This window comes from Aspergillus ochraceoroseus, assembly GCF_002846915.1.
Source record: "Aspergillus ochraceoroseus IBT 24754 chromosome Unknown P175scaffold_1, whole genome shotgun sequence".
Lineage (NCBI taxonomy): Eukaryota > Fungi > Ascomycota > Eurotiomycetes > Eurotiales > Aspergillaceae > Aspergillus > Aspergillus ochraceoroseus.
The window spans coordinates 1352660-1371889 of record NW_024468476.1 but is presented as its reverse complement, the minus strand read 5'-3'; the positions used below and the strand labels follow the sequence as shown (position 1 = coordinate 1371889).

The following is a 19230-nucleotide window of genomic DNA, read 5'->3' as shown; positions in this document are numbered from 1 at the left end:
GACAGGCAATGTATATACATACTCGGAGGGGTGTACGTTGCCTACAGGATGTAGGTACAATCATTCCATCCATTTCCCCCGACCCAATTTTGATTCGTTTCAGGTTACATTCATCTAAAGAGTCACTCAGTTCAAAATGATTCCATTACTCATAGAAATATTGGCACAGATATTCTGATTTGTGGAGATTCATTCCTATCAATATCTTATTCCCAAGTTCCCAGTCACCTTATCTCGAGAGCTTGTCTTATCATGCTGTATCAAGGACAAGAAAAGAAGTCGATCCTACCTTTTTTCTTGGCATTCTCGGGCGTTCTCTTGGCGTCCTGGTACTGTGTTTCTACCAATGGCAATGCTACCATGAAAGTTGCCCGATCATAGACTACCAGGTGAGGTTACAATCCCAGTTGTTTTCGCCCCCAGTACCAAGATAAGAAGATTGCTTAGTAGATGATTTCCATATCTTTTCAGGTCCTCCAGAGGTACCAAAGGACTTTCCTTTCGATTGCCCTTCTTTCTTCCTTCCTTCCTTTTCTTTCTCTTACTCTCTCTCTCTCTCTCTCTCTCTCTCTCTCCCAATTTCCCCCTTCAACCCATCCTTCCCCCCCTTCTCGTTTGATTATCCCTAATTCAACTCTCATCATGGAGACGAAAGACTCTGAAAAAGGAGTCGATGTCGAGGCCTCCACGACCTCCCCCCCAACCTATACTCAAAATGGTCAGATCATCAACTATGAGGATGAGGACTTCTGGACTCGCGCTGGGTTGTCTCTCAAGTCCTTCCAGCGTCGCAAGGGAGAGCAGGTAGATCTCAAACGCAACATGAGATCCCGCCATATACACATGATTGCCATCGGTGGTTCCATTGGCGCTGGTTTTTTTGTTGGCTCGGGAAGTGCTCTGCGCACAGGAGTAAGTCCTACCAACTTACTACCTACTCTCATCTCTAAATCCCCAATCCAGTCTAATTTCTTAGGGTCCTGCTTCTCTCTTTCTCGATTTCTTCATTATTGGTATCATGATGTTTAACGTTGGTAAGTCCAGACTGTCTACAGATCCCTTCCTCTCCCCCCGCAGATTAACATCCTGTAGTCTACGCTTTGGGTGAATTGGCGGTCATGTACCCCGTCTCGGGTGGTTTCTACACTTACTCGGCGCGTTTCATCGATCCTTCTTGGGGGTTCGCTATGGGCTGGAACTACGTCTTCCAATGGGCCATTGTCGTTCCTCTCGAATTAACAGTAGCTGGCCTTACAATTAATTATTGGCATGTCGATGTAAGCGTAGGAGTTTGGATCACCGTCTTCCTCGTGGCTATCATTGTCATCAACATCTTCGGTTCTCTGGGTTATGCAGAAGAAGAGTTCTGGTCCTCCATGCTCAAGCTGGGTGCGATCGTCGTCTTCATGATCATCGCCTTGGTTCTTGTGTGTGGTGGTGGCCCCAAGGGCCACCTCTACGATGAATACTGGGGTGCGCGCAATTGGTACAACCCTGGTGCTTTTCGTAACGGTTTCAAGGGCTTCTGTGCCGTCTTCGTCACAGCTGCTTTCTCCTTCAGTGGAACTGAGTTGGTCGGTCTGGCCGCTGCCGAGTCCAAGACTCCTACCAAGTCCTTGCCTGGTGCTGTGAAGCAAGTCTTCTGGCGTATCACCCTGTATGTTACAACCACTCCCCCCCTGCCAATCCGGTGCCTAGACGGCCTAACTAACTATCGTTCTAGCTTCTACATTGTCGGTCTCACCTTCGTCGGGCTCCTAGTCCGCTCCGATGACGAGCGTCTCCTCGGGAGCGGTGGCCTAATCGATGTCCAAGCCTCTCCCTTCGTCCTCATTGCCGCCGACGCCGGTCTCAAGGGCTATGACTCCTTTATGAACGTCGTCATTCTCATCTCCGTCCTCTCCATTGGTGTCTCCGGTGTCTATGGTGGTTCCCGTACCCTCACTGCCCTCGCTGAACAAGGCTACGCCCCCAAGATCTTTGCCTATGTTGACCGGTCTGGTCGCCCGCTCTTTTCCGTCGCCGCTCTGATCGCCTTCGGTCTGCTGGGGTACATCAACCTGGACGCTCAGGGTCCTACCGTCTTCACCTGGCTGCAGGCGCTCTCCGGTCTCGCCGCGCTCTTCACCTGGGGCTCCATCTGTCTGGCGCACATCCGCTTCCGCAAGGCTTGGGCTTACCACGGTCACACTCTCGACGAGATCCCCTTTCGCGCTGTCGGTGGTGTCTACGGTTCCTACATTGGTCTCTTCCTCGTCTTCATTGTCTTGGTTGCTCAGGTACTTCCCATTTTCTCTCTCTCTCCACCTTGTCCACCGTGAGAAGCTAATAAAAGTAGTTCTTTGTTGCTATTGCACCCCCAGGCGGTGGCCTTAACGACGCAAAAGGTTTCTTCGAGACGTACCTCGCCCTCCCTGTTGTGCTGTTCTTCTGGGCCATTGGTTACCTCTGGAAACGCGAGGGTTGGCTCCGAACCCACCAGATCGATGTCGACAGCGGTCGCCGTGACGTCGACTGGGAGTTTATCCACGCTGAGCGCGCCCGAGTGGCCGCCCTGCCTGCTTGGAGGCGTGTTCTCAACCTTATTATCTAATTACGCCAAACAAAGCCAGTCTCAGTTCTTATGCAACACTATGAATGGCATAAGACAGTTATTACTTCACTACAAGACAGACTGAGATATGTGATATTAGCAAATCTATGATTCTACTCATTCAAATCATTGTACTCCTATGAAAAACCTTTGTTATTTACTCACTGTGACCAACCACCACCACATCACGTTCTATCCTCAACTACTCCGTCCACCCATAGTATCCCCAGAAAAAGCCTCGTAAGAATCACGTGCTAGATTTCAGCTCACATGGCAGCAAAAGCCCTGGATGATAAATTTAGCGGTAGTTCAAGAGATACGGTCCGGGATAGCAGACACGCAAGAGAATAAACTGTCAAAAACTTCTTACGGTTTTAAGACGTTTCTTAAAGCCTATACGCTCGTGCCCAACTATACACCCAATATATCTTCATGATCAGAACCTGTTGCTTCCTACACCCAGCCTCAAATACAGCGAGACGAAAGCATCTCTCGCTCTCCGTTTCAGCATCGAGATTCCGCGGTTCCCAGGTCTGTATTGGGAGAGAAAATAACCGTTCTTGAATCTAACTGCATTAACAGCTGCAACCAAGAGAGCAGCGGCAGACGCTTGTTTTGTCCGAGCCTCAGAAAGAAAAAAAAAAAAAAAAAAACTCCTGCAACGAGAAGACAGTATTACTTATTCAGAATTAGATTAGATTAACTCCCCGGGGCGGAGCGGAAACCCACCCACCGCGCCAAGCTTGTCCCCCCCCCCACCGGACCCGCTCCTTTGCATTAGATCGCTCGAGCCTTTTTCTGCATCAGTGGCGGAATCAATAAGTTCAAGTGGAGTTTATTCTCTACCTATGTCCTATGTACCTAGGTTAGGTTAAGTTAGGTTAAGTTCGGGTCTTGCGGTTGGTTCACTTCCCCAGCAGATAACTAGATGCCAGAGCTATACACACGCACGCACGCACGCAAGCTTGGTCGGCTCCCACTGCACCGTTTTCTGCATTGGGTGAGAGGAACGGGGCATTGTCCGTGTGTGCTTCAAGGGTAGTTAGTTGTATACCTAGTCTCGCTCTGCTCAAGCGGAACCCGGTCTTTTAGCGAAACATCCAGCATGGATTAATCAGCCTTGATATCTGATAATTGGTTAATAGTCATACGTGAGTAATTCACAGGAGCAAGGAAGGGCAAAGCGGAGTATTTACTCATATACTCACTCACTAGAGTGGATAAATCTGGTATTCTGTATGTATGTACGTATGTACGTATGTATGCAGGTAGGTAGGTAGGTGGTCCAAACTTGAAGGTACTTTCTAGAGTTTCTTCCAGTGTAGTCTATATAATACTCCGTACTGGATGTAGAAATGATACAACCACAACAAAGTACATAATGCATACAAGCAAAAACTACCTGGTAGATCCAAAGAGCGACTGTGGGTGTAGAACCGAAAGACAAAAACCAAGCCAATATTTACTCGAGGTATTTTTTAGCACGTTCCTAGCATAAACTCACTTTAGACAATAATAAATAACTCAAACGCCATCGCTATGCAAATCCAAATCCTAACTGGTAGCGTCACAGTGACGCCTCAGAGCTTCGTGCACCTCCACTCGGAAATTGAACAGCAGATCGTCTATTTCCTTCACGGTATCTCGGTCCAAAGCCGCTAGTTTGACCTTGTCGAGGAGTTCGCGGAGAGAGGTTTTGATCCCGGGTTCCTTGACCGGTTCGGAATCTTCGGCTGGGAATGGCCGAGAGGCTTGATTATCAAGGTTGGTTGTAGAGGCGTTGTCTGCTGCGATTTCGGCTTCTGCCTCCGGTCCTACCTCTGCCATTCGAATATCGTTGTCGGACGGTTTTTCGACGGTAGCCTTTGAGGGGGTTTTGAGTTCCATGTCTGGAACTGGAGGAGCTAAAGAACCATGTGCTTCAAAAGGCGAATCAGCGCTCTGGATCGAAGGCTGCATATCTTGAGGCTCTGGGGAATTTCGAGAAGCTACAGCTTCCATATATTGGGTACTGTCAGTTTGAGATCGAGCTTGTCCCCCCCGGCATTCTCTGCGCTTCTTGTTCTGCTTCGATGACCGGCTGGATCGAGGCGATTTCTTAGGTGTAGGGCTGTCCACAGGAATATCGGGTCCTGCCAAACCACTAATCCGCGAGGATCTCCGTTTCTGGGAGGCACCCTGGTTCTCTGCATCTTTGTTCTTGGTCTTTTCTTTCTTTTGTTCGGGTGTATGCTCATGTTGCTTCCTGGGAGTGGCAATTTCCATATCAGCGTCGTACATTCGTTTTTTCAATAAAGCAGCCGTAGCAGTAGGAGAATGTGGAGCTGCGGCCGAAGTAATGGTGGGAATCTTCTGCTTTTTGGAATGAACACTAAGCTTCTCTTCCGCATCAGCGAGCAATGTTGCCGTAGAGAGCCTGGAAGAGCGACGTCGCTCTTTGCTACTTCGTGCAGCCTCGGCTTCTTCCTCCCGCTTCCGTTTTCGAGTAACTGGAGCTGGTTCTGAAGGCCCCGCCTCTCCGTTTACCCTTGTCCGGCCGAGATCTACTGCAGACACTAAATCATGCTCTAGCTGAGATATGGCCTGGGTATCCATATCCTCGCTGCAAGAATCTGCAATGAAATCAGAAGGCTCAGCAAATGGCTGCTTTCCATCATCTTTAGACACAACCTGAGGCCCAACTTGGGGCACATCATTTGTGGATGAAGGTTCTGTGGTGGCGTCAGTGGCCGGATCGTGGCTAACTTCCCGACACATCGTCTTCATGGGGCCTTCTTGCGTCTTTTTGGCTGCACTCTGCTCGTTGTTGGCCACTGTAGACGAGCGAAGACGACTTCTCAAACTCTTCTCTTCTTTCCTTTCGCCCTGCGTCGCACCTTCCTTAACTGGCGAAGATTCACCAACCTTCTTGTCGGTTACTGTCTTAGACCGCCTAGCCCTATTTCTCCGTTTTCTGTTCTTGGAAATTTTGTCCTTGCCTGGTGTATTATCCAAAGCAAGGGACTTTTGTCGGATATCGGGGCTTCCCAACTCTAGCTCTGGTGGTGAAGACGGAGGGTCAATGTCCATTTGCGACCCAACGATGGTAGAAGGTATCTCCGACCCCACCGAGTGTGAACAGCCTCTAATACCAGGCGTCGGTGAAGATCCGAGGAAATTGTCCTCATTGTCACCAACTACAGCAGGTAAAGTAGGGGTTTGAGGAGTTTCAGTCTCGGAGTCGGCATTTCGTAGATTGCGCAGGTGAGGCGGCGTCATGAATCCAACGTCTCTTGGCGTGTTGGTGGGTGGAGAGGAGGAGCGAAGGTTGTCAATCATAAAGAAAACCTCGCTATGCCGCACTGAGGTTTTCTTAGACGATGGCACTGGGAGAGAATCATTCATGGGCGCGCTTTGGTGGAGAGTATTCTTAGATTTGAGACCCTGGGGAGAAGACTTCCGGGGCTGTTGCAACGCTGGGCCTGTAGATTCAGAACCCCTCGTGACAGGCGATGAGTCTAGGCGAGCAGAATATGGCGATTCAGTTGGCGCATCCAGAGTAAACGCGATCTGAGATTCGGCCGCCATATCTTTCAAGTTGGTACGCACTGTCTCTAGCTGAGGACGGCTTCTTTGTGTTGCGCCCTTTTGGTTGTTAGCCTTAAATTCATCCCAGAAGGACTTGGCACATACTGGTGATTTGTCTTCTGGTAGTGAGCTAGACACCTGACTATTCAGATGGGTTTCTAGATTTTGCAACGCCTGAGACACAGCTTCAGGGTAGCGCAAAGAATTTTGCGTTCCGAACGTGGAACTCCAGAAATCGATAAATCTCCTTGCAATTGAGGCATGTGATGATCCTAAGCCAGCACAGATGATGTTTTGGAACGTGTCTAGAGTGGAGGTGTCGTGAGGCAAAGCTCCTTGCAAAATATTAAGGACGGCGGCAGAGAGAGCTCGGCACTGTTCAAGGTTAGAATGTATGCGAGCCCCTTGCGTCATGCACTTACAGCAGTAAGAATTCTACTTTCAACGCCGCTTTCAACGGTGAGTTTGCGAGCTGCGTCTTTCAAATATAGCGCAAGGGATTCCTGGAGGGTTTCGAGAAGTCTAGAACGAAAGGCAGCTACACCTGAACCCAAGAAGGAGGCTAGTGATTCAATAAAGACCGCAACTCCATTAATCTCAGACGGTTGGAACTCTTCATACGACCCGCGAAGAATTCGGTTCGCTAATTCGATTAATTTTTGGGGGAAGAAGAATTCACTGTCACCATGGCTTTCTTGATTGCGCTCGTTGACCAGCGTGGTATTATGATCGAGGAAAGAAAGCGACAGGGAGTGATTGAACAGCGACGATGCAGATAGACAGGTAGTGCGAATATCAATATCCATCATGAAGTCAGCGAGATCCACTACCGTTGTCGCAATAACCTGATCCCCTCTCTCTGTTCTCAGGACGTGAATAAACGCTTCAATAAGCTGGTCCCAGGCATCGTGCACATTTGAAAATTTTAGCCCTACCGAAAGAATTTTGACCAAGTTGTCATAGTCACGGTGAACAGACCCATCGCGTTCGCGCGCTGATTCAATGGGAAATGAACGCAAACAATCTGCTGATAGCTGTGCCGTTGATTTCCAGACAATCTGAGCAAAATTGTCCACACCAAAATGGAACTCTTTTCCACTTGGGTACAAATCTGCACACTGTCGCAGAAGTTCAAGGCGGGAACCTCGAGTAACTCTCCCGTTGCAAGCCGCTTCGAGGGTACCGTTGATTAAGCGCAGATACGATGCGGTGGGTTCTGAGAGCCCTGGAATATCACTAATAAGTCGGAGCAAGTGCAATATTGGACTATCTAGATTATTGTTGGCGTTTGAATGGCGATGCGTCGGCGTGTTCGCGGCTTGATACGTCGAATCTGCCGTTTTCAAAAGGAGCTTTTCGGTGAAAGGGATACTACCCAAAGCAACTATCATAGCGGTAGACAAAAAGCGAAATCGTTCGAAAAATGCATCCTTGGACGATTCTCCAACAGCGTTAAGTGAAAGTGGGCCTGCATTCCAGAGGCGCTGTAAAAGTCCCAGTACGTGGGCTACTGCCTGCATTGACTCTGGGGAGGGAGTAATCTCTTTGCTTGAAGAATATGAGAGAGCATTGGAGAGATTAACCCAGGCAATAGCAATATTTGACTTGTCTATGTCGGGGCCCCAGATGGATGACTTCAGAATATCTTCAAAAACTTTCAGAACTGAAGTGATCCTCGACCGGACCCACTTACAGTCTAGAGACGGCAACTCTTCAGGGACAACCCTCTTCGTTTCGTTTACTCGGTTCTCTGACCAAACGTTGGCTTGGGAGCTCCAGAGCATGTGAGAGAGGGCATGAGCGACCCGATCACTCAGGCTGGGAACAGATGAGAATATGTTTGAGGAGGGCTGCGCGATATATTCTTCCCAGACGATATCGAGCTGTTGGTATGATGCAGATGGGCGGAAAGCATAGTAAAGCAAATTATAGTAGCTAGCAATAGCCAACTGGCTGGGTTGCGATCCATGCTTTTCTTGTTTCTTTCGCTCAAATTGGGATAGTATTGGCTTGCTGAGCATTCTCAACAACGATGGGCTGGTCGTTTCACTAATGTTTGCCACAAGAACAAATCGATTCCACCCCCCAATGGCTTTTGATTTAATTTCAGAGTCGCTGCAGTTGAAACATTTCTGGAGGACAAGAACCCATTCCTTGAAATGCTGCCATTGGTCGATGTGAAATCGTTTGCTTCGCAAGAGCAAGACAATAACACCCCAAATCTGAGGCACATGGTCACCACTCTCGGGACTTGCCATCATCCTTGACATGCGTTCGCAAATTTCAGACGCCAGCTTTCTGTCGTTATCAAGAGGTCGGTCAAAAATATCACGAAGCGTTTTGGACATAGCGGGACTAGGGCCGAATGCCATATAGGCGTTGAATCCAAGCTCTATAGCCTTTATTCTGACCTCTCTTATATGATGAAGCAAGCCAGAGAGTAGATGGTCCATCCATAGCGATGGCTGCAAGACAAAAGCCGACTTTGACTGCTCAAAAAGGCGCTCATATATCATCAATCGTTGGGATACAACCGCATTTCCTTTCACCTTATTGGTAAGACCGTGTAGCATTGTGAGGATGCGAGTAATTCGAGCGTTCGTCAGGATTTTAGCGGGGAACCTTTGCGTTGACAAAACGGATAGGTAATGCGTCATGACAGATTTGGGTAATTTGCCGTCTTCGAGGCTGCTCAAGGAGTGTTCGACAAGGACAAGTTTGAAGTCGTCAGATAAGTGCGGAGAGATCTGAGGATGCCACACTAGCACCACGGAGAGCTTCAGGGCTTGGATGACAAGATTAGTATCCAACGGCCCACCCTTTGCGAGATCCCGTCCAATATCCCGCTGAATAAACTGAGTGATTAATCCTAACTTGCGCACAATTTCATCTTCCGGAGGAAGCTTCTCATATGCCCTTAGCGCCCCAAAAAACTGCATGTACGCGTCAATTCTAGAGCTTGTCGACTCTCCAGCCAATTGCTGGGTGATCGACTCCAGAAGCATAGCGAAGCTTTCGGGGGTGTAGGGTGTAATACTCGGCGTGTTCACAGGGCCAGGCGAACCGGTTGACTTAAGAATCGACTTGGTTGGTTTGCATTCATTCGAGGGAGGAAGGACTTTCGATTTTGCGTTAGTAAACGAAGGAGGCTTGATGTATTTTGTCCATGGCGAAAAGTTCACGCGCTTCGATTGGCGACCGGAGGCACCTCCTGTAGATCCGTTGGTCAAGGAAGGAGACTCTATAGGAGTCTGTACGATGACTGGAGAGTCTACCGTCCGATCTTTTTCAGACAGCATGCGAGACACAATCCTCGGTGGAGTCGGCGGACGAGCAGACAAAGGACCAAGAACCTCCACCATATTTCAAGACAAGAAGACAAGAGAAGAAAAGGAGTGGAAAGAAAGGAACATTGCGATACGTCCAAGCTATGAACTCACACCACAGTGTCCATATCCTGGCCGAGAAAACGTTTAGCAGCGGGCCACCGAAGCGTTCAAGTTGCAAGATCGAAAGCCCTTTTTGGGATCCATCATTTCGGGACGGGGAAAACGCAAGCCACGCAACTCAAAAAGACGCGCTGGTGGCTCGAGACACGCGTAAAGTGGAAGGCGGCGCGTTTCTTGCCTGAGGCAGAACTAAAGTTCTGTCTTCTGCGGAGAAAGCGGGCTGATTCGTTTCGGTGGGGGAAGTTCTGCTCCTACCTGGTAAGTTCTATGGCACTCTCGCTCAAAGGAGTGAACAATTGAACAATGAAACCCATCGCCTGAGTAACTTATCCTTGGGAGTCTCAATTATTTATTAAGGTCGTGTCCGGACTCCTCCAACTTTTTTTTTGTTTTTTTTTTTTAATTTCTTCCGATCTTCCCTTTCTCACTCGTCGCTCTCCTACCTAAGAGGATCGGTCGCCTTCCAGCACCTTCGACAATCCATTAGTCTAGCCAGGTCCTGCACGAAGTTGATATAACGGGGCTATCAAGAGTTATTGTATATTAAAATTACCGCATGTAAATTCCAGAGATGACGATGGCATTTAATGTACTTCAAGGTCCAGGTAGAGCACAAACCATCGTGACGTTTTGGAGGAACCAGCCGCACTGACCTTCGAACATGGCAGAAAAACTGCGACAAGTTACCAAATTGTTGGACTCTTTGGAGAAAGATATTCAATCGAAAACCTTGACTTCTTCGCGTAAGATGGCGAGCACATGACATTGTCTAGAATATTCGCTGACCCTCCTGAAACAGAGAGAACACAGACCTTGTTACAACTTAGGCAACACGGTACCAGCCCGGACAATGCTGGGCCCATCTATTCGAAGAGGGTATTGCTACGCCAGGGAAATTTTCAGGGGAGTGTCATATTTCTAATATTATTTAGGGAATTGAAATCCTGTCGAAATATGGGGTTGATGGGGAGACAAACGACGTGCGTCGAGCTGCCCTTCGTTGCGTTGCGAATGCTCTCTTGTTGGATGAGAATATGCGCCAGATATTCGCGGATACCGGTCGAGGCGGTAAATTGGCAGAGATGCTCAAGGTACACAGGTGCAAGTGATATGCTACTTTCCCTCCCGGCTAACCATCGTCACCAGTGTGATTCTTCCGAAGACGAAATGGTCATCAGTCGGATCCTGTTCCTGTCAACTTATGACACCAATATGGATTTCGAAGTGTTGATCAATGAGCATTCCTTGGGTGATAATGTCAACTATGTGAGTAACCCTAGGTAGAGATGGAGTAGTCAATTCGACTGACAAGATTTTTTGTTTTACGCAGCAAATTCTCCGTCATTCCAAACAGTTCCCAAAGTCTGGAAGGAAGCCTTTATCTCAGATTGATGAGTTGGCTTTCACTGACACATTGAAGCTTGTATTCAACGTGTCCAAGCTTTTTCAAGATCTATCTCCTACTTTTTCGCCTTCAATCCCCTATATCTTCAAGATTATCAGCCGTATCGACATTCCGTTCAAACCCTTGGATGGTCTTTTAGGAACTCTACTAAACTGCCTGTCAACCCTCGATCTTGAAAATAAAAAGGGGAAGCCTTTTGACAGCAGCCCTTTATTTCCCACATTTAACCAAAATTGCAACGTGGACAAATTGATCAACGTTCTAGATCAGTCTGTATCGCTCTATAGCCCTGCGGAGCTCGAAACAAAGGCCATTCCACTTCTTCACTCGCTGATCACTATTCATGAATTGGCGCCAGAAGGCCCCCGTAAGTATATGCAGTGGCTCCTCTTACCCGATGATAGTGACAGAAGTCGACCCATCGGACAGTCCGATACTCTCTCTTCAAAACTGCTTAAACTTTCAACCATGCCACAACCGAACCTCAAAATTGCAATCTCTGAGCTCATGTTTGTCCTTTCCGGAAAGAACGCCGAGAATCTGACCAAGAATATTGGCTATGGATTTGCTGCGGGACTGCTTGCCTCACGTGGCATAGATATTCCTCAAACCGCAGGCGAAGCATTTGCGACAAATGCTGAAGGGCTTGATCCAGAGGTGAACCCAATAACAGGACAGAGATGGGATGCAGAGCAACAAGACACCGGTCCACCTATGACCCAGGAAGAGAAAGAGCGAGAGGCAGAAAGGCTTTTCGTGCTTTTTGAGAGGTATGCCCCACTCACGTTTACTATCGTGGAAAGTAACTAAGCCATTTCTTTGTACAGGGCCAAGGCAAATGGTATTCTCACCGTGGAGAACCCTGTTACACAAGCACTTCGCGAGGGAAGGTTTGAAGAGTTGTCCGATTCTGGTGATAGCGATTGAATTTTGGGAATGCCCACTATGATTGCATTCTTCATCCGTTTTTCAAGTATTCCAGTCGTACTGAGTTCATCACTACCTAGTAGTATATAAAGCGCATTAAAATCTAATTCGGACTGTTTATAATCATCCCAGTCCAAGACTGAGCTTAAATCAGCTCTAGGAAAGCAATATCACATTATTACATCTTGAATGTTTAATAAGACAGCAGCAGATTTGCCTCATTCGTAAATTCTGTACCTTTCGCGTTGCATCTAGAACCAGAAAGAAACTCAGTGACGTACCGTAGCGGCGACGGCGGGGTTTTGAGCGGCAAGGAAAATTCTCGGCAAAAAAATGTGTCTCGCGGGGTTCGATTCTTGATTCTTGTCTAAAACCTCACATACAGAATATATTCCTTTTCTTGTCAGATAATTTACCTAATTTATCTGCTGCTATACGTTCTCCATAATCGCCAACATGTCCAAGCCATTTGATCCAGAGACCGCGGAGAACCTGGAGGATGTAGGTCCATCCCACCTGATAACCCTTTCTTTGAGAATGAGATGCTAACAAGCGGATCAGATGGAGAGACAGTTCGCTGTCAAGGGTATGTGTCTTCTCACTTATTTAGCTTCAAAATTTCCCCTATTGACTCGTGTATTGCAGCCGTCGAACACTTGATGACATATTGGTCGATTCTCGAGAAGGTCCGAGGGTCTGAGCTGCGCCTTACAAAGATGGATGACGAAATCTACGAGCATTTCAAGAAAGAGTTCCCCGAATTTGACCCTGCCGAGACGATTGATGAGGACAATATGAAGAGCAAGGAGGGCAAGGAAAAGTGGAGGAACTGGGTGAACCAATACGAGGACAAGATTCACGACTTCAACTTTGGAACAATGCTGCGGGCAAGTGCGAAGACGGAGTATGACAGAGATAACACCATTTTTGGTGAGTGTTACCTGGATCGACGATATCATCTGATTAACGAGGACCGAAGAACTAATGAGATTATAGCTTTGCGCATGCAGTTCTATGCCATCGAAATTGCTAGGCAAGCTTACTTCTTTCATGAAATGTTGACTAGGATGTGCTAACACAGTTTCCTTTCTCTTTGCAGAAACCGCGCTGGTCTGAATGACTGGGTGTATGAACAGGCCCAAGGAAAGAAATAGAGCCCATCACCACGAGTGCACGAACGTCTTCCTTCGACTCGACTCGGATTACTAGAATAGGCGACCACCCAATTCGCATACTGAAGTTTTTCAGACTCATGCCGCCCCAGAGATTGCAGTGACCAATGCGTATATATTAGAACAGTAGACTTCATTGTCCTGTCTCATGAGTGTGCATGATGGTGTGGCCTTGGCGTCATCCGTGGTGGGGTATTATGAGTGTTCTTTTTGGCGAAATTCTTTGGAGCTAAAATATGTAGATATGACTGTTAGATGTTTCTTTAATTGGAATGTAATGGTGAATGAAATAATCGGTGGCGGGTACTCAGGTGGATTCAAGACAATGAATGGTCCTACATCTCTTTGATTCCCATGCATGAGACGGTTCCTCAATATGCCCGCATTGGGCGAAAGAAACGAGCACTAGGTAGAAGACCTACAAAGGATCAGGGAACAACAAATAAAGAAATCATTAGCCTTCTTTTGGCTGGGTGTTTGTCTACTCTCTCCTTTGATTCTTAACTATATCAGGCTCTCGTCACTGTGAATTTATGCTTATGGCATTTCCATCTCCATATCCAGCAAACTTGTTGAAAAATGAAGTCGCTAAGACACTGAAAGCTATAGCTAACAATGGTGTTATCTCTCAGAAGGTACTTGAATAGCTCTTGCAGGACACCGCTATTATACTTCACCACGAGAAAACATGTGCCAACTCTCGTATTCGGTATACTAGCGGCTCTCCTTGCTAGTTTCGTCACACCTATCTTTTCTGTCATCCTTGGTGAAATATTCAATTGCTTCACCCAATACGGTGGTGGAGCCATCACTGGTGATGTTCTGATCGAACGAGTATCCGCATATTGTCTGAGACTGGTTGGACTAGGTGCGATTGGTTGGCTCTGCAACAGTATTTACTTCATTCTCTTCGTGGCCTTTGGCGAACTACAGGCTGCGAATTCCCGCGACAGACTCTTTGGAGAGTTGCTGAAAAAAGACCAACGATGGTTCGAAGCACGGGAGGAAGGTACTCGAACTTTTCTGGGGTGTGTTCAAATGTAAGTTCCTTCAGCCACATTGTTTATGGATGCTTATCCTAACCCCGTGTGAAGCCAAATACAGGAACTGCAGATGGCGACTTCGCACCCTTTGGGACTTGTGTTGCAATATTCCTTTCGAACCATTATCTCCTTGGCCTTAGCCTTCTATACGTCGTGGAAACTCTCGTTGGTAATTCTTGCAGGAATTCCAATCGTTTTGGCCATAGTGCCTTTCCTCTCACCCAAAATCGAAGCAAACATTGAGGCGCAGAAGGAAGAGCTAACGAAAGCTTCCAAGATAGTCAATATTGCAGTGGCATCTATTGATACTGTCAAGTGCCTTAATGGACAGAGCATTGAGCTGAGAAATTACGTTTCCAGGATTGATAAGGCGACTACAAAGTATCTCATACAAGCATGTTTCAGCTCCGTTCAGATATCAATTATACGATTCATGATGTTTGGCATGTTCGTCCAGGGGTTTTGGTATGGTAGCACTCTTGTGCACTCCGGAAATCTGCTAGCAGGGAATGTTTTGAGAACTTTTTGGGCTTGCTCTACAGCCGCGCAATCAGTGGAAGCCCTATTACCGCAAGTTATTGTTCTCCAGAAGGGGAAAGTCGCCGCTTCTGCTCTACAAAAGATTCTAGATGACCGCACAGATGATGCGCCTACAAGGGAAATGCAGGGCGCACTATATCCAAGCCATTGTGAAGGCGACATTGAAGTGACCAATGTGAGTTTAGAAGTGTACATCTAGGAATTATTCGAGCCCTTCTAACCTTCGTTTTCAACAGCTATCGTTTTGCTACCCCTCTCAACCAAATCGCCTGAGCCTAAACTCTGCAAGTTTCTTTTTCCCTGCTGGGGCAACAACTTTCATCATTGGTAAAAGCGGTTCTGGAAAAAGCACGCTCGGGCAGCTGCTCACTGGATTCTATTTACCGACATCTGGAGAGATACTCATTGACGGCAATCCCATACAAACGCTGCGCGTTAACTGGATCCGGAACAACGTCACGTACGTTGAGCAACGGAGCATTCTCTTTAATGAATCGATTCTCAAAAACATTGCTTTCGGGAGACGTGACTATGAAGACATTCAGAAAGCTGATGTGGAGGAATCGATTAGCCTGGCTATGCTCAAGGGCACGATTGAGAGCCTGCCGAATGGGATCGACACATGTGTTGGAGACGGAGGTAGTTTTCTCAGCGGAGGTCAAAGGCAGAGAGTCGCAATTGCAAGAGCCAGACTGAGGGATACCCCAATACTTATTATGGATGAACCAACTAGTGCCCTGGATGGCACAAATCGAGTTGAAGTTATCAACGCACTCCGGGAGTGGCGTAAAAACAAGACAACGATAATTATTACTCATGACATGTCTCATATCAGGGACTGTGACTTTGTTTATGTTTTGGATCATGGATCGGTTCTGCAATCTGGGTATAAACATGAGCTGAAGTACACCCAAAAATGCGGAGAGTTTTTTGATTCGCATCAGAAGACTCATTTTACGAGGGACGAATTTCGGAAGCACTTTGGCGAGGATGACGACCTGCTCTCGGACTCGGATGCATCTTCAACGTGCTCTACTGAGAATTCCTATGATCAGAATAAAGACAAGTTATCTCGAACTCATCACACAACCCCACCGCTACCACCTCCAAAAGCGTACCCTGGGAGAGTCCAGGCAAAAGCAATGGCTGAACAGTTTACGAGCTCACTCGAGTATGATGGCTGGAGAGGCCGAGGCGAAGTCTATCCTCCGAATGTCCCATTTGTGAATCAGTTCGAAATCCCAATGGAGGATCTTGATCACACGCAAGGCAAGAGGTCGCATATGAAAACTCGTCGGCTAGAAAACCAAACATCTCCTGCTGTTTATCCTTCACGCCAGGTTAGGGACTCGGATCACAAGAAAGTGACATCGTCCTGGCGAAAAAGAAGGATGAATGCACACTTAAAACATACCCAATCACCACTGCGTCGAGCGCTGCAGACAGTACTGCCGAGCCTGACGTTGAAACAGCGTCTTTACCTGCTTGTCGCAACTTTCTGCACATTAACACACGCCAGTGCTACTCCGATGTTCTCATTCTTCCTATCTCAACTACTGCGTACATTCTACAGTGAACACGACGACGGCATGAAATGGGCTCTGGCTGTCCTGGGTGTTTCGGTATTTGACGCATTCGCCACCTACTCAATGCATTACCTCCTAGAATTATGCGGTCAAATCTGGATTGATAACCTTAGGAAAAGGGCATTTGAGCGAGTATTAGACCAACCTCGAGAATGGTTTGAAGAGGAGCAAAATAGCCCTTCCCAGATAAGTACGTGTCTCTATGAGAGCGGCGAGGAGGTCCGGAATATTCTCTCTCGTTTAGGAGGATTTGTTCTAGTCGCTGCCTCAGTGACACTTATGGCGGTTATCTGGAGCCTGGCAATTTGCTGGAAACTAACTTTTGTTGCGCTGGCCTGTGGTCCAGTCATCTATGCGATTACTCGCGGGTTCGAGCGGACCAGCGGGATATGGGATCAACGGTGTACTGAAGCTAGAACGACAATATCCAATGTCTTCGTCGAGACATTCTGTGAGATACGCACAGTGCGGAGTCTGACACTCGAGCATTACTTTCACCGAAAATATTTAAAGGCAGCGTCTAAGTGTTTGACAGTAGGGTTCAGGAAGGCAATCTATACTGGTCTTCTGTTTGGCCTAGTAGAGTCTACGATTTCATTCGTCAGCGGTAGGTTAAGCATCTGACTCGAGTATATATACTTCTTCAACACTAACACCTGGCACAGCATTAATTTTCTACTATGGCGCAGCGTTAGTGAAATACCAAGAATTCACTGTCGGGAACATCATGACCGTCTTCTCGGTTCTCCTGTTCAGCATTTCATACGCAAGTACCGTTGTGTCGTGGAGTAAGTTAATATATCCTCCTCCTCCTCCATAGCTAAGTTCCAACTAAACGTCCTATAGTTCCCCAGATCAGCTCCTCCCGCGAAATGGCAAAGCGACTTTTACGCCTCGTCGACCTCCCAAAAGGCGCCTCCCACGAGCATCTAGGACAAACAAAAATCTCTAGAGCAGGAGCAGTGAAAATCGCGCGGTTGAATTTCGAATACCCGTCACGACCGAATGCCCCCGTTCTCCGGGATGTCTCTCTCTCCATCCCCACGGGCTCCTGCACCGCTATCGTCGGACGTTCGGGCTCAGGCAAATCAACCATCGCCTCCCTCCTTCTCAATCTCTACGAAACGCCTCGTTCTCGATATCCTCCAGATACATTCTCGCCCACAATCTCCTTCGGTGGGATCGATATCCACCAGCTACACACGCCCACGCTCCGCTCACTTATCGCAGTCGTCGCACAACAGCCGACGATATTCCCCGGCACGATCCAAGATAACATCAGCTACGGACTACCGAGCGACTCTCATCTCAACACGCTGCATAGTGTACGAGGTGCGGCAAAAGCAGCCGGGATTGACGAATTCATCATGTCTCTCCCCGACGGTTACTTGACTGTTATTGGGGACGGAGGGGTGGGGTTCTCGGGAGGACAGGCGCAGAGACTTGTAATTGCGCGGGCTCTTGTGCGACGGCCTCAGATCTTGATCCTGGACGAGGCAACTTCCAGTCTCGATCCGAAGGGCGCAGATCTTATCAAGGAGACAGTGAGGGGCCTTGTTTCGACGAGGCAGGGCCTTACGGTTATTATTATTACGCATGCACGCAAGATGATGGAGCTCGCAGATAAGGTCATTGTTCTGGACCAGGGGCGTATTGTCGAAGAGGGACCATACAGAGCCCTATCGAGAAAGCATGGGGGGAAATTAAGGGCTCTTATTGAGCATCCAACCGAGGAGACGTGAAAGAGTATCATCCGGAATAGTCAAGAAAGAGCAAAACAGAAAAAAAACAAAAAACAAAAAACATTAAAGTAAATGAGACAGACACCAGCACCTTAGTCAAATGAAACACGAGTAAGGTAACGATTGAAGAAATCCACCGCTTGGTCTTCAGATTCAACCGCCTGTCTTTCCACATTATCCGCCGCCATGTCAGCCCTGACACAGAATCCATGGCCGGCCCCAACATAAACCTTGACCTCTCCCTCCTTACTCTCCATGATCTGCTGGATCTGCTGGATCTGAGGCATTCGAATGTTACTGTCTAGCTCACCCAGCGCAAAGCTAACGGGTAGCTTAAGCTTCTCGATATCCCCAGGGATATCCAGGAAACTAGGATGACCGGTAAACCCAGCATTGATCAATGATTCCCCGTTGATTTCCGCGCCACGGGCTAGAAGGACGGTATGTTTCCCGCCCCAGCAGAAGCCAGCAGCTCCGATGGGAAGCCGGGCGCCTTCATTCCGACGAAGGGCCTCAAAGAAAGACTTGACGAGGGGGTAAGATTTGCCGGGCCGGTTGTGAATTATGAAAGGTATCATGCCATACATAGCCCAAGCGATGTGATAGCTGTAGAGCTGAGTTAGCAGTCTTTTTCTGTTTTTTTTTTTTGGGGGGGGGGGTTGGTGAGAGAATGAGCTGGGTGGGTGGGCTTGCGGTTTGATGATCCAGTCATAGAGAGAGCCGGTTTTCATGATAGCTTTGATGCTGTCTAGTGCCCAGACGGGAGCAGCGGTGCCTGCAAGCAGCCAAAGCGTGATGTTAGTTTTTTCAATGGTATATAACTACACAATACACTTCGACGACCAGAGAGAGGAAGGAATACACCATACCATTCATGAAATCAGGTAAGTAAACCTTATACTTCCCCTTCTCGGCATAGTTATCAGCCAGAAGACGATTGTTGACAAAGTCCCATCCAAAGGCATCCGGGATGATAACCACGATGCCTTTGATCTCGTGTGCTGGGTCTCCTGAGGGCTCCGCGACATAGACATTCAGCCCATGCAAGGTGGTGACGCTACCCTTGGGAGTGCCCTCGTGGATGTGGCCAGAGAAACAATCAGGGCAAGACATAGTGTGGATTGCTGTATTTGCTTATTTCTTTTCTGTGTTCTTGAGACAAGATAGATAGTTATGTGAAGTGAAGATTTCCAAGGTTCCTCGTGG

The 19230-nt window shown here is 47.8% G+C and overlaps 7 protein-coding genes across 7 annotated transcripts; 5 read left to right on the top strand and 2 right to left on the bottom strand.

The window, feature by feature from the left end:
• The first annotated feature begins 794 nt into the window (after positions 1–794).
• On the top strand, positions 795–1090 carry P175DRAFT_0497238 (uncharacterized protein). Its single transcript, XM_040896236.1, has 2 exons — positions 795–912; positions 964–1090. Exons 1-2 carry the CDS (start codon positions 823–825, stop codon positions 1027–1029), a joined length of 156 nt encoding a protein of 51 aa, XP_040755512.1. The 5' UTR covers positions 795–822; the 3' UTR covers positions 1030–1090.
• Positions 979–2786, top strand: P175DRAFT_020638 (uncharacterized protein). Its single transcript, XM_040892583.1, has 3 exons — positions 979–1657; positions 1724–2279; positions 2339–2786. Exons 1-3 carry the CDS (start codon positions 1119–1121, stop codon positions 2591–2593), a joined length of 1350 nt encoding a protein of 449 aa, XP_040755511.1. The 5' UTR covers positions 979–1118; the 3' UTR covers positions 2594–2786.
• Positions 2787–4063: 1277 nt separating this feature from the next.
• On the bottom strand, positions 4064–9903 carry P175DRAFT_020589 (putative telomere length regulator protein (Rif1)). The gene is made up of 3 exons (XM_040892582.1): positions 6583–9903; positions 6266–6535; positions 4064–6217 (listed from the first exon to the last, which is right to left on the bottom strand). The coding sequence occupies exons 1-3, from the start codon at positions 9520–9522 to the stop codon at positions 4148–4150; spliced, it is 5280 nt and encodes a 1759-aa protein (XP_040755510.1). The 5' UTR covers positions 9523–9903; the 3' UTR covers positions 4064–4147.
• P175DRAFT_0449250 (synembryn) lies at positions 9866–12185 on the top strand. Its single transcript, XM_040894438.1, has 7 exons — positions 9866–10214; positions 10278–10352; positions 10409–10485; positions 10542–10700; positions 10756–10875; positions 10940–11784; positions 11842–12185. Exons 1-7 carry the CDS (start codon positions 10181–10183, stop codon positions 11939–11941), a joined length of 1410 nt encoding a protein of 469 aa, XP_040755509.1. The 5' UTR covers positions 9866–10180; the 3' UTR covers positions 11942–12185.
• A 212-nt stretch (positions 12186–12397) lies between these two features.
• Positions 12398–13095, top strand: P175DRAFT_0428556 (polysaccharide biosynthesis domain-containing protein; the record flags this gene model as incomplete). The annotated part of the gene is made up of 4 exons (XM_040893307.1): positions 12398–12442; positions 12503–12527; positions 12587–12998; positions 13041–13095. The coding sequence occupies 4 exons, from the start codon at positions 12398–12400 to the stop codon at positions 13093–13095; spliced, it is 537 nt and encodes a 178-aa protein (XP_040755508.1).
• Positions 13096–13728: 633 nt separating this feature from the next.
• On the top strand, positions 13729–18024 carry P175DRAFT_0427031 (ABC transporter ATP-binding protein; the record flags this gene model as incomplete). The annotated part of the gene is made up of 5 exons (XM_040893211.1): positions 13729–14153; positions 14208–14871; positions 14933–16889; positions 16948–17070; positions 17129–18024. 5 exons carry the CDS (start codon positions 13729–13731, stop codon positions 18022–18024), a joined length of 4065 nt encoding a protein of 1354 aa, XP_040755507.1.
• Positions 17896–19216, bottom strand: P175DRAFT_0497235 (dienelactone hydrolase family protein). Its single transcript, XM_040896235.1, has 3 exons — positions 18894–19216; positions 18718–18799; positions 17896–18630 (listed from the first exon to the last, which is right to left on the bottom strand). The coding sequence occupies exons 1-3, from the start codon at positions 19135–19137 to the stop codon at positions 18117–18119; spliced, it is 840 nt and encodes a 279-aa protein (XP_040755506.1). The 5' UTR covers positions 19138–19216; the 3' UTR covers positions 17896–18116.
• Between the last annotated feature and the right edge of the window lie 14 nt (positions 19217–19230).